Source organism: Drosophila mojavensis, unplaced genomic scaffold (genome assembly GCF_018153725.1).
Source record: "Drosophila mojavensis isolate 15081-1352.22 unplaced genomic scaffold, ASM1815372v1 contig_81, whole genome shotgun sequence".
Taxonomy (NCBI): Eukaryota; Metazoa; Arthropoda; class Insecta; order Diptera; family Drosophilidae; genus Drosophila; species Drosophila mojavensis.
In genome coordinates this window covers 4,722,541-4,733,990 of record NW_025318907.1, presented here as the reverse complement: position 1 = coordinate 4,733,990, position 11,450 = coordinate 4,722,541, and the positions used below count along the sequence as shown (strand labels likewise).

At 41.4% G+C, this 11,450-nt stretch overlaps 5 protein-coding genes across 10 annotated transcripts; 3 read left to right on the top strand and 2 right to left on the bottom strand.

The window, feature by feature from the left end:
* Window positions 1-13: 13 nt before the first annotated feature.
* On the bottom strand, window positions 14-1,118 carry LOC6580727 (40S ribosomal protein S18). The gene is made up of 3 exons (XM_002006494.4): window positions 1,026-1,118; window positions 596-781; window positions 14-529 (listed from the first exon to the last, which is right to left on the bottom strand). Exons 1-3 carry the CDS (start codon window positions 1,026-1,028, stop codon window positions 260-262), a joined length of 459 nt encoding a protein of 152 aa, XP_002006530.2. The 5' UTR covers window positions 1,029-1,118; the 3' UTR covers window positions 14-259.
* Window positions 1,119-1,142: 24 nt separating this feature from the next.
* On the top strand, window positions 1,143-1,928 carry LOC26528424 (DNA replication inhibitor plutonium). The gene is made up of 3 exons (XM_015164389.3): window positions 1,143-1,234; window positions 1,292-1,693; window positions 1,754-1,928. Exons 1-3 carry the CDS (start codon window positions 1,228-1,230, stop codon window positions 1,831-1,833), a joined length of 489 nt encoding a protein of 162 aa, XP_015019875.1. The 5' UTR covers window positions 1,143-1,227; the 3' UTR covers window positions 1,834-1,928.
* Window positions 1,929-2,011: 83 nt separating this feature from the next.
* On the top strand, window positions 2,012-3,105 carry LOC6580726 (proliferating cell nuclear antigen). The gene is made up of 2 exons (XM_002006493.4): window positions 2,012-2,222; window positions 2,283-3,105. Exons 1-2 carry the CDS (start codon window positions 2,115-2,117, stop codon window positions 2,955-2,957), a joined length of 783 nt encoding a protein of 260 aa, XP_002006529.1. The 5' UTR covers window positions 2,012-2,114; the 3' UTR covers window positions 2,958-3,105.
* LOC6580725 (hormone-sensitive lipase) lies at window positions 3,106-7,126 on the bottom strand. Of its 2 annotated transcripts, none has more exons than XM_015164388.3 (4): window positions 7,029-7,126; window positions 4,134-6,522; window positions 3,937-4,062; window positions 3,106-3,876 (listed from the first exon to the last, which is right to left on the bottom strand). In XM_015164388.3, exons 2-4 carry the CDS (start codon window positions 6,513-6,515, stop codon window positions 3,727-3,729), a joined length of 2,658 nt encoding a protein of 885 aa, XP_015019874.2. In that variant the 5' UTR covers window positions 6,516-6,522; window positions 7,029-7,126; the 3' UTR covers window positions 3,106-3,726. The 2 variants fall into 2 exon arrangements, with proteins under 2 accessions (XP_015019874.2, XP_002006528.2); XM_002006492.4 differs by having other exon boundaries at window positions 6,782-7,096.
* Window positions 7,127-7,207: 81 nt separating this feature from the next.
* LOC6580724 (arginyl-tRNA--protein transferase 1) lies at window positions 7,208-9,956 on the top strand. 5 transcript variants are annotated; one of them, XM_015164387.2, is made up of 8 exons: window positions 7,208-7,411; window positions 7,474-7,926; window positions 7,984-8,159; window positions 8,694-8,843; window positions 8,935-9,116; window positions 9,183-9,346; window positions 9,410-9,561; window positions 9,635-9,956. In XM_015164387.2, exons 1-8 carry the CDS (start codon window positions 7,327-7,329, stop codon window positions 9,731-9,733), a joined length of 1,461 nt encoding a protein of 486 aa, XP_015019873.1. In that variant the 5' UTR covers window positions 7,208-7,326; the 3' UTR covers window positions 9,734-9,956. The 5 variants fall into 5 exon arrangements, with proteins under 5 accessions (XP_015019873.1, XP_002006527.2, XP_043867178.1 ...); XM_002006491.3 differs by lacking the exon at window positions 8,694-8,843 and adding an exon at window positions 8,482-8,634; XM_044011243.1 differs by having other exon boundaries at window positions 7,972-8,159.
* Window positions 9,957-11,450: the final 1,494 nt, after the last annotated feature.

Sequence of the window (11,450 nt, the reverse complement as noted above, 5' to 3'; positions counted from 1 at the left end):
ATATAATGCTAGGTTTCAAGTTTTGAAGGCGTTACAAAGTGCCTGTTAGATCTGTTATTGTAAAATTCGTTCACTCTTTCTCTTCAATCACAAACCACTGCACTCGAAATTTAAATATCCGATTTTTTAGGTTTTTTTTTTTTTTTTTCATTTTAATTAGTTTTTTCTTTTGTTTTGTGTATTGTGTATAGAAGAATCATAACCAATAGAAGCGTCAGCCTGTATACAGGGATCGATGCTGCATCAGCCAGCCGCAAGCTTACTTCTTCTTGGACACACCCACGGTACGACCACGACGACCAGTTGTCTTGGTGTGCTGACCACGGACACGCAGGCCCCAGTAGTGACGCAGACCGCGATGCGAGCGGATCTTCTTCAAGCGCTCCAAATCGTCACGCAGCTTGGAATCCAAGTTAGATGAGGTCAGCTGCGAGTATTTGCCATCGATGATGTCCTTCTGTCTGTTGAGGAACCAGTTGGGCACTTTGTATTGCAGAGGATTGGAGATGATGGTGACTACCTTGTCAACCTGTCGAACAACAAATGTAAACAATGTAAATAGATTTGTCTTCCAGCTTCTTATTTTTATATTTACCTCCTCCTCGGTGCATTCACCAGCACGCTTGGTTAGATCCACATCGGCCTTCTTCAACACAATGTTGGAATAGCGACGACCAACACCCTTAATGGCAGTCATTGCGATGCCAACCTTGCGTTTGCCATCAATGTTCGTATTCATGATACGAAGAATGTGCTGGAACTTCTCTGGGATGACGAGCGACTGCAATTCAAAACATATTTGTATTATTCGTGAATTCACTGGTACGGCACAAATCGTAAACAACAAAAGCCGAAATTGCATTTCCGCCCAAATCAGCGCAATTATTTAGACATTTATATATTATTTAACTGCACCATTTTGGCTTCACCGCGTATAGTTTGACGTGCATTTAGTATTATAGCAGACAACTGCAACTTTTGTTGTTTGATTGGGTAGATATTTCATGATTTATATGTAGACGCACCATTTTGCCCTGTTTAAGCGACAACTATTCAGCCGAAAAAGAAAGCGGATGCGCTGCTTCGTTCCACTTTTGACGTTGACAGTTCGAAAAACGGTGTGCAACAACGTTAAAAACTTGATGTTTATGGAATTTTGCAGGGTTACTTTGAACTCGGTAGCCCTGGGAAAAGTGCCGTTACACCGAATAAGTTTCTACTTTAATAATGAGTGGTAAATGTTCTTAAATATTTAAATGTGAGTATAATATTTACATATAAATAATTCTAGCTCTTAGCTGTGTGACAGAGAATGACATTATGGCATTGCGTACTATATGTACGGTAGAGCCTAATCAACAGTACAATATTGAAGAAGTAGATATGTATGGAAATACAGCTTTGCTCAAATCATGCTACCAGGGTAGATTGGAATGTGCACGTACATTGCTAGAGTTCGGTGCAAATATTTACGCCGTCAACTATTTTGGCCAAAATGCGCTAACGCTGGCCAGCTATGCTGGAAACTTGCAGCTAGTACTGGAGTTGCTACATCGCCGCCCATATCAGGACTTTAATTTATCCTCGCTAATACCAGCCGTTTGTGTGGCAGCCATGCGACAGCACAAAGTTTTGGTGGAATATTTTACGACTTTAGATCCCATAGGAACACCAAATTTACGAACTGTGCATGGTAAGTATATATGTAAATTAATTGCAATTTAATTGTTAATTAAAACAAAAATATTACTAGGCCTTGGAATAAATGAATTGGGTCACATGTTAAAACCAAGAAATTTACCGCAGAACAAATTAGTAAACAAATATCATTAAGTGTATGTGACTAAGCGAAATATTTATTTGTAATAAATTAAAACATAGTTTGTAATATTTATCAGGGCTACATTTAATAAACCTTCTTAAATATGTTTGCAAATTGAAGTGATTGGGCAACGCTGTGCCCAGCGCAGGTTGACAGCTGTTCGCGCCAAAATGCGAGTTTTACCGCGGTAGAATTCATTGAATAGGCTCATAGGCAACACGCAGCACCAAGTCGCTCGGCGAAATTTCGAAAACTATCATTCCACAAATATAATTAAAGTTAAATAATCAAAATGTTTGAGGCACGTTTGGGACAAGCCACGATATTGAAGAAAATCTTGGATGCCATCAAAGATTTGCTCAATGAAGGTACTTTTGACTGCAGCGATTCTGGCATACAGGTAAGAGCAGCTACATCCTGTTTAAATCATATATAAGGTATTTATATGTTTCATTTACAGCTCCAGGCCATGGACAACTCCCACGTGTCGCTGGTTTCGTTGACGTTAAGATCAGATGGCTTTGATAAGTTCCGCTGTGATCGTAATCTCTCCATGGGCATGAATCTGGGCAGTATGGCGAAGATCTTGAAGTGCGCTAATAATGAGGATAATGTGACTATGAAGGCACAGGATAATGCCGACACAGTCACCATCATGTTCGAGTCGGCTAATCAAGAAAAAGTCTCCGACTATGAGATGAAACTAATGAATCTCGATCAGGAGCACTTGGGTATTCCAGAAACCGAGTATTCTTGTGTGGTGCGAATGCCCGCAATTGAATTTGCGCGCATTTGTCGTGACTTGGCACAGTTCAGTGAATCCGTTGTCATTTGCTGTACGAAAGAGGGCGTCAAGTTCTCGGCCAGCGGTGATGTTGGAACGGCCAATATTAAGTTGGCTCAAACTGGTTCAGTGGACAAAGAGGAGGAGGCTGTCACCATTGATATGCAGGAACCAGTCACACTAACTTTTGCTTGTCGCTACCTGAACGCCTTCACCAAGGCAACGCCACTCTCCACCCAGGTGCAGCTGTCCATGTGCGCCGATGTGCCGTTGGTGGTTGAATATGCCATCAAGGATCTGGGTCACATACGCTACTATTTGGCGCCAAAGATTGAAGATAACGAGACATAAGGCTGTCGCGCGATATACCCAGAACGTATTCATTTTTACATATTTACATTTACCGCATAATAATTATCTTACATACGACATCTTCTAAGTTTTAAGATCTTTCATTCAGCATTTCCTCGGGTCAATAAAACATATTTCAAAACATAAATTATTCGTTGTTTGGCAATAACCATTTAATATCATAACACTGGGTACATTTAATATCAATAGAGTTGGCATATGGTTAAATTATAGCAGATCGCCTAAATCTGTTGTCGGGAATTAACAGCAACTGAAATTCGTCGAAATAATCATTTGCAAATGATATAAGCTGTCTTCTCTATAAAACTTTGCAAGCTTCCGAATGTCATCAACTTAGGCTAAATACTCGTTCATAACAGGCACATTTTTGAGAGTTTGCATGAGTGTTGTGCGAGTACATTTTTGTTTCTTAGTTAGAAAATATTTTAGAGCGTGTTTACACGCTCTCAATACTTGAACAATTGGCTGTGTAAATCTGGAAGCTTTAGCCTATCTATTATATTAGCTAGAGCTGCCATTACAAAACATATAAAGCTAATCTAATTCTGTTGTTCATAATATCATATATAAAAGTGTATAAAAACATTTGAGATGCGACAAAAGCAAGAATTGTGCGACACAAACAACATGTCCATGTTGCATATAACAAACCGTGTATAAATATTAATATATGAATATAAATATGTATATATATACATATACATATGTATGTATAATTTATGCTTGTAGGGATTAGTACATATTCTTTTTAAGGCGCCGGCGATGCAGCTGAGCACGCACTCGGACTGGAAGTCGCGTCGTATGCGGTGCTATCGTCGTTGTTATCTTTACTTGCCTGGAGCAATGCCTGCAGTGATTTGATGCACAGCTTGGACCCATCCATTGCCTCATTGGACAACTGTAAGTAAGTTTTATTATTAGCTTGTATGAATGAATTCAAAGCAGACAAATTTAGTACCATCGTAAAATTTAGAAAGCCATGGGGCAAGCCTTCAAGTATCTGCAAGTGGACTTGACCACCCAGGCGCTTCAGCTTTTTGGCAAGCATAACGCAATCATCGAGGCAAGGATCCATGTTAAGCGTCTGCAGGAGAAATGAATTAAAGTTAAATTTTAATATGGTTAAATGTATATTTAGTTTCAATCTACACTTACAAGTATGCTGGTCTCGGGTAACTGGGAGAGCCACTCGTCGCTGGCCCAGTATGGGGACAGAAACGGATCTTTGGGCACCTCGAAGGCAAACTCTTCGCTGGGACTGCGGGCAATCAAAGCATCTAAATTGCGAACATCCTGCTGACCAGACGTCGTGCTGCTCTGTATCTCATAGGATTGGGTACAGCGATTAATTATATTATTAACAGCCTCCTGCAAGCGGCCTGGCAGCGTATCCACAATTATCTCACGACCTGTCTCAATTATAATGTTCTCTTCGGAGTTACTCTTGTTGACACCATTGGCCAGTGGCAATGGCGGAGGTGCTGTTGTGTTATCCTCGGTGGCTTCTATGGTAGCCGTATCAATAAGATATTTATCTAGAAAATGGTCAATATAGGCGGCAGATTCGGCATCCTTCGGTACCTCGGCAGAAATGTCAATCGGATAATGTTCGATGGGCTGCGAGTCATCCTCGAACGACACACAGGAGCTATTGTCGCTATTGTCAGTGCTGGGCAAATCTGTGCGCTCCACCGTCTGACTGTGATAGGAGGCGCTGGCAAACGTGTCGCTGCTCTCATCCTCATCCGAGCGATTGAGCGGTTCGAGCGGTGTCAGCGGGCTTTTTGCCGTCGACGTGCGTCGACTGGAGTTCATGCTGTGTGCAAGCTTCTCTACTTCCTCAGCGCGTGCCTGTGCTTCCGCGCTGCTCTTTTCTTCTAGCTCCTCCAAATGCTTTTCTTGCATTTTTTCATTAGACGGCGCCGCGTAGGCGCGCAAGCAGCGCATCATAAAGCCGAATGGCAGCAACGGATCCATTAGACACAACAGCCTCGCCGGACTGGGCACAAAGCTAACTAGTGTAGGACAGTAAGCCAGAAACAGACCATCCGGCACTCGTACATTCTGTTCAATGCATTTAAGCGCCAAGCCGATGGAGAGATTGGCGCCCGCTGAATCGCCAGCGCAAATCACACGCTCTGCTGTCGTTCCCAGATGTTGTGCGTTGTTCAGCAGCCAGCAGTAGGCGTAGTATACCTCCTCCAGGGCACGTGGGAAGGGTGCCTCCGGTGCCAGGCTGTAGTCCACCGAGAGTATTGGCACGTCCAGCGCCACAGCCCAGTCGCGTAGATATAGCTCGTGGGATTTTGAAGATTGCGCCACAAAGCCGCCGCCGTGACAGTGAAATAGTATCGATTTCGAAGGCGCCGATGGGCGACGCCAGCCACGATAGCGACCCTCGCCCAACATACCAGCACGTCGCTTCGCACTAAGCAGGCGCACCGATACCGGCAGACCAGGTCCCAAATGTGAGCTGGGCACGGGTATATCAACGAACTGCAGCTCATTGTCATTGTCCGTGGCGTTGCCTGGTTTTTGCACACGTGCTGGCAAACGAAGAGGCTCGGCGGGCAATTCAATTATGCGATTTACTTTTATGGAGCTGCCTACAATGCTGGGCAGTTTGTGCATGAGCTCCGATTCGGCAAGAAACCAAAATGACTTGCAGAAATCGATTTTCGCATTCTGCGAAATGTTTACAATGCGTCTGGCACGCAGCTCCGGATTCATGAGGTATTTACCGCTCGACCAGAGGCTGCGAGTGGTTTTTAGCAGTGAGCTGCTGCTATTGTCTGTCTGGGAGTAATACGTTTCCGAGTAGCTGGCCATGCCGATGCCTAGAAAGCGAAGCACACCACGTATGGAGTCTCCATACTGAAAGCCCAAGCAACGGCCATAGAAACAATACTGATTGATGGTGTCGCCCAACTCGAAGAGCTGTTCGGCCGTATGACGACCGCAGCCCAGCAGATCGCCCGTATTCATGGACCATTGGCGCAGTATCAACAGATACTGTAAGCACGTGCAGATCGAGCACAGCAACTGGGAGCAGGCTTCTACCTCCTTCATGTAGAACTTCTTGCGAAAGAAGAGCGTGGCGCGAGTGGCAAGCAAGTGCTGGCAAATGCCGAGCCCATGGTCGATGCATGCATTGGTTACATAGATAAAGCTACGATATCCGTTTCCTGGTGTTGATTCGTCAAAATCATATTCATGGGCAAATGCTTCGATTTGCAGCACCAGACGATTCGCTAGCACTATGAAATCTTGCCAGGCAATATGTGCGGCATGCAGCCGTTGTCCATACTCCGTATGATCCTTGGCAAAGTAGGCGGCGTGCTCCTGGCAATAGGTGTACAATTTCAGATAGGTAGGTTTCAAATCGGCGGGTGCAGTGGGTGTGGGAGGGACTGTTTGTGCTACGATTACTTTTCCATTGAGCTCTTGCTTCGATCGAGCCAACTTGATGTTATGTTCAAAGTGGGCATTTGGCTTGGGAGTGTGATGGCCCACCTCAGATGCTTCTGCTGCAATCATTGCGGATCTGAGAAAATCAACAGAACAATATTAATTAATTGAAGATTTGTAACTAAGATGATCTGCTTGGGTATTTAATATTTAATAAATATTTTATTAAAATAATGGCTTTCTGATATACACTTCAGCAATTGAAAGCTTTATAATTACGAGTATAACAACTTTCACTTCACAAACTGCGCACTACTCAATTTTCCGTTTCGAATTACATGGCAGGTTTGCCCGAATCTGTCATCGTCGATGAAGGGCGGAAATTAGAAACTTACTGTTTTTATACACCTAATAGCTAATTCACTTCATGGTTAACTAATACACTTGATTTAAAGTCAGGTAATTAAACTATTTCTTAAATTCGGCTGTCGCAACGATATGGCATGCAATAGTGTTGATTAAGTGGATTTTCCGTTGAAATGCGCTCTTTAATTCATTAAGTTAGTGAATCATTTCATGAAGCCTTTTCAGCAGTGGTTTCTATTATTTCAGAAAACTATATTCGTTAGTATTATTCACTACCATTCCAATCAAAAAAAGTAGGTAACCCAATCACAATCACAACAATTGACCGCAAATAATAAAACAGAACTAGTTCAGTCTCAGCTGATCAGCTCTAGATTGTGTTTTCCAGCACTATTTCATAACATCGATATATCGATAGCATTGCATATCGTCACATTTATTTTATTTCGCAACAGAATCATCGGATCGGTGCATTGCATTCGCTGCAGATTCTTATTCACTTAAAGTATAATACTCAAATAAAAATAATGTAAGAAAGGACTGCGCGAGTATTAGAAGAATAGTATACGCAATCATGAGTGTAAGCATTGTGCAGTACTTTGGCGAGCAGACAAACAAATGTGGCTATTGTTCGGGCACCAACTGCAGCAAATCGCATGGTAAGTGAGCTACAAAGAATTTATTTCCGAATCTCTTATTTCTTTGTGCGTGCGTCATACAGGTATGCATGCATATCGCTTAGCCTGCGAAGACTACCAAGACCTCATCGATCGGGGCTGGCGACGCTGCGGTAACTATTGTTATAAGCCGCAGAATGACAAAACCTGCTGTCCCTGCTACACGATTAAGTGCGATGCTCTGGAGTTCAAACTATCCAAGTCCAATAAACGCATTTTGAGGCGCATGAATAAGTTTCTGCGGGATGGCAAGCGTGACCCGAACGAGCAGCAACATACGCCGGGTCAACCCAAAAATGGTGATGGCGATGACGTTGATGTGTCGAGTAGTGCAAGTGAGTCTCAACCACAGCTACCTGATAAGAAGCCCTCAGTACTCAACGTGGAGCATGTTGAAAATTTAGTTCAGGCGCATGTCGAACAAATCAAAACATCGAACACCATTCAAGTGTCAGGCGACCCATCGGCGTCCTTGTTAGCAAACAACAAAATTAAAGGTGAGTAATAAATTATTTGCTCAATCTATATATAACGATTAAAGGGATTTCCCATAGCATTTGCCCCCAATTTGAATCCGCCTCGGAAGAAGGCGAAACAAATGCGCATCGAACGCCGACAAGCCAAGCTGGGCGTCCCGCATGAGCAGCCACAGCCGCAGCCGAAAATACAGGAGAAGACCCTAAAAGATTTTCTGTCTGCCCCCAAGGAAACTGATAAGCATCAGTTAAAGGTATGTATGCCTATAGCAATAAATAAATGAAATCGATAAGCGAACTTATTCGTATGCGGCTCGAGATAAGAGCAGCCACTAACTAAGCTTTGTATGTATCAAAGCAAGCTAACACTTAACTTTCTCGAGCTGCATGCTGGTTTATTTGCAAGGAAGAGTCTTTCCGACAAGTGTCAAACATTGCATCCGTTTGTGAAAATGTGTGCCTGTGTGTATTACCTATTATATTGTAAATAGATTGATTGATTTATGTTATGTATCACGAGTGCCCCATTGTTGTCCCTTTTATGTACACACATCGTATTTGTGCTATTTGTTGCAGATCGCCTTGGTGCCTGCCTCAGATACACAGCGCACTTGTACCGATGCAGTATTCGCATTGTATCGCAAATATCAATTAGTCATACACAATGATAATCCTGCACGCCTATCATTAGAAAGCATGCGGCGGTATTGGGTTAAATCACCCTTAAAGGTAATTTTCAATGACTATCTGTTTTCTTTTTTTTTTTTTTTTTTTTTATAAATCCATAGCTGCGTTTGGTGAATGTCGATGGTGAGGAATTCAAGCGCACGTTGCCGCAAAGCTATGAGCTGTATCAGAAGTATCAGATTGTTATACACCATGATCCGCCCAAAAATATGAAAGCCTACCAGGAACATCTGCAACACTCGCCCCTCAAGGTTGCCAATCAATCAAATAAGAAATGTTTAACAAAAAATTACAAGGATCATAAATATGCGATTCTAATCCGTATGTTGACATTATTTACAGCACAAAAAAATAGAGGATTTGCCGAACGTGGGCTATGGATCTTTTCATCAGCAATATTGGCTGGACACCAAGTTGATCGCTGTTGGGGTCATTGATATACTGCCAGGCTCGGTTAGCTCAGTTTACTTTTTTTACGATCCGGACTATAGCTTTTTATCCTTGGGCACATATGGTTCTCTAAGGTGAGTTTAAAGAGTCGAGTTTGCAAATAATAATTGTTAATATACTTACTGCCTTTCTCATTATAGGGAAATCGACTTGGTGCAAACACTTGCCGAACGAGTGCCCGCATTAAAGTATTACTATATGGGCTTTTACATTCACTCTTGTCCCAAGATGCGTTACAAAGGCAAACTCTCTGCTTCCTATTTACTCTGCCCCGAGACTTACGATTGGTTCCCCCTAACTGATGGTAGCTAACAAATTTCCGATAATCAAAGATTTATGCTGACTTTATATTCTGTATTTTCGCTAGAAATACGCAACAAACTTGACGCTAAAAAGTATCATCGCTTAAATCCGGATGCCACAGCAAAGGACGTGAATGAGTTTTTAAATCAGCATTTAAATGATGTAATGCTGCTTATCAACCCACAGACCTGCATCAGCTACGGTAGATTCATACAAGTAAGTACTTCTTTTTTTTGTTGCCAGCTCATCGAATGAAATGATTTCCTTGTTGATTTGCTTTTGTTCACAGAGGAATGACGGTGATGTCGATCGCGATGTGATTATCGAGTACAGCAAACTCGTGGGTAGGGTATGTGCACAGCGCATGCTTTATGTGAACATGTCCTGAAAGGCATTTTGTTGACGAGCTACTATTGTACAAGGATTCTTTGATATATGCACCTATATTAATTTACCACTCAACTAATTTAAATATATTTTAACTAAGTAGTGCAAAATTATGTCATTAAAATGTTCTAGTACGTTTTTAAATGCTTTAAATGCTGCTGTACCACTAAAACAACTCGAAAGCAGAGAAATGTTAAGCGAAAATATATTAATAAAATATAAAACCTGTTTTAATCGATGCATCCAAATCAGGGGGCTTGGTGAATTAAATATTGTGGACGTTAAAACACATGTTTCACTTACGGGAAACATTTTAGATAACTAAGAGGGCAGGAACACAAAGCGAATTAACAACTGTTATCAAAAACTCATCGCGGCTTATCTTCAGGCAGCTAAATGCATCAATAAAATTAATTACACATTCGCGCGTCCCGAGTAGGTTACAGCTTCTACTCGTAGTAGTCACGAGCATTTACAGTTTTTATCAGAGTCTCTCGCAGCATGATTAGATGATGATCTGTAGCCGCAGTGCGTGTGGGTAAGGAAGGGTTACTCTAGGTAACTCTTTGGTGACATTGACTTTTCAAATATACCAATTCATCTAATTTGACGACTATTGAATACTCTAATGAGGTTCAATTGGTCAGTTAACGCAAACAATCAGACGGCTTTGTGTTATTTGATAATTGTATAATTTAGACTTGAAATAAATAACTTCATAAATAAGTTCAATAATTTAAACGTAATGTCAATGTTTCAATAAAATTTCAGAACTTTAGGCTGTAAAAAATATATTTAATTATCTCATGCTAATTTAACGCTTGCTTGCCAAATTTGCAGGCATTTGTTAAACGCGCTAATTAAAAAATAAGTAAACAAAAATATTTTACGTATTAGTTAAAATGATGACTGGTTTTTGATAAAACCGAGCTTACGTCTCATTTTATTGTTAGACGCGGCATATACTTAATGCTTCAACGAGCGACAGTACATATTATAATAGTAATAATAAAAATTGATTACAATCAGCCTCAATCTAATCGTTAATCACTCGAATTACTAGGCAAATTATGCACACTCCATTTATTGTGAAGGGTATGCGGTAGTCAGTGCTTTAACTCTTGCAGTTTTTGGGGAATTTCGTTTGGGTATGCTAAAAATATGCATAATTTTGAACTATAAGTTTTAAATAAACAAAGCAAACAGCTCAGCGCGTGTTGTTGCTTGAATTTGTTTGAAGTCAGGACTGTCAAGAATCTAGAAATGGACTCTATGTTTATGATTCAAGCTTAGTTTGGTTGTTTCCGTTACCATAAAAGCCACGAATTCGTCAATATTTTTGAACTCATAAATTCTCGATGGTGCAATATAACACGCGATTTTTTTTAGAGTTTTTGTCTAGCGCGCTTTCAAAACATTGCTAGAGCTGAGAGTGTGTGAGAGAGAGAGAGAGAGAAGGAGAGAGTGAGAAAGAGAGAGATAAAGAGAGAGGGAAAAAGAGAGAGAGAGAGAAAATCTGCTAGCTTCGCAGTCAACAACAATTTAAATAATTTTTAACCGTTTATTTTTATTTATTTTTATTTTGTTCAGTGCTGGCCGAGGTTTTGCTTAAAACGTCGTCGAAATCGCTGTCGCCGTCGCCGTCGCCGTCGCCGTCGCCGTTGTCGTTGCCGTCTCACATAAGTAAGTGAAGTATATATGCCATTGGCTGTTTGCGA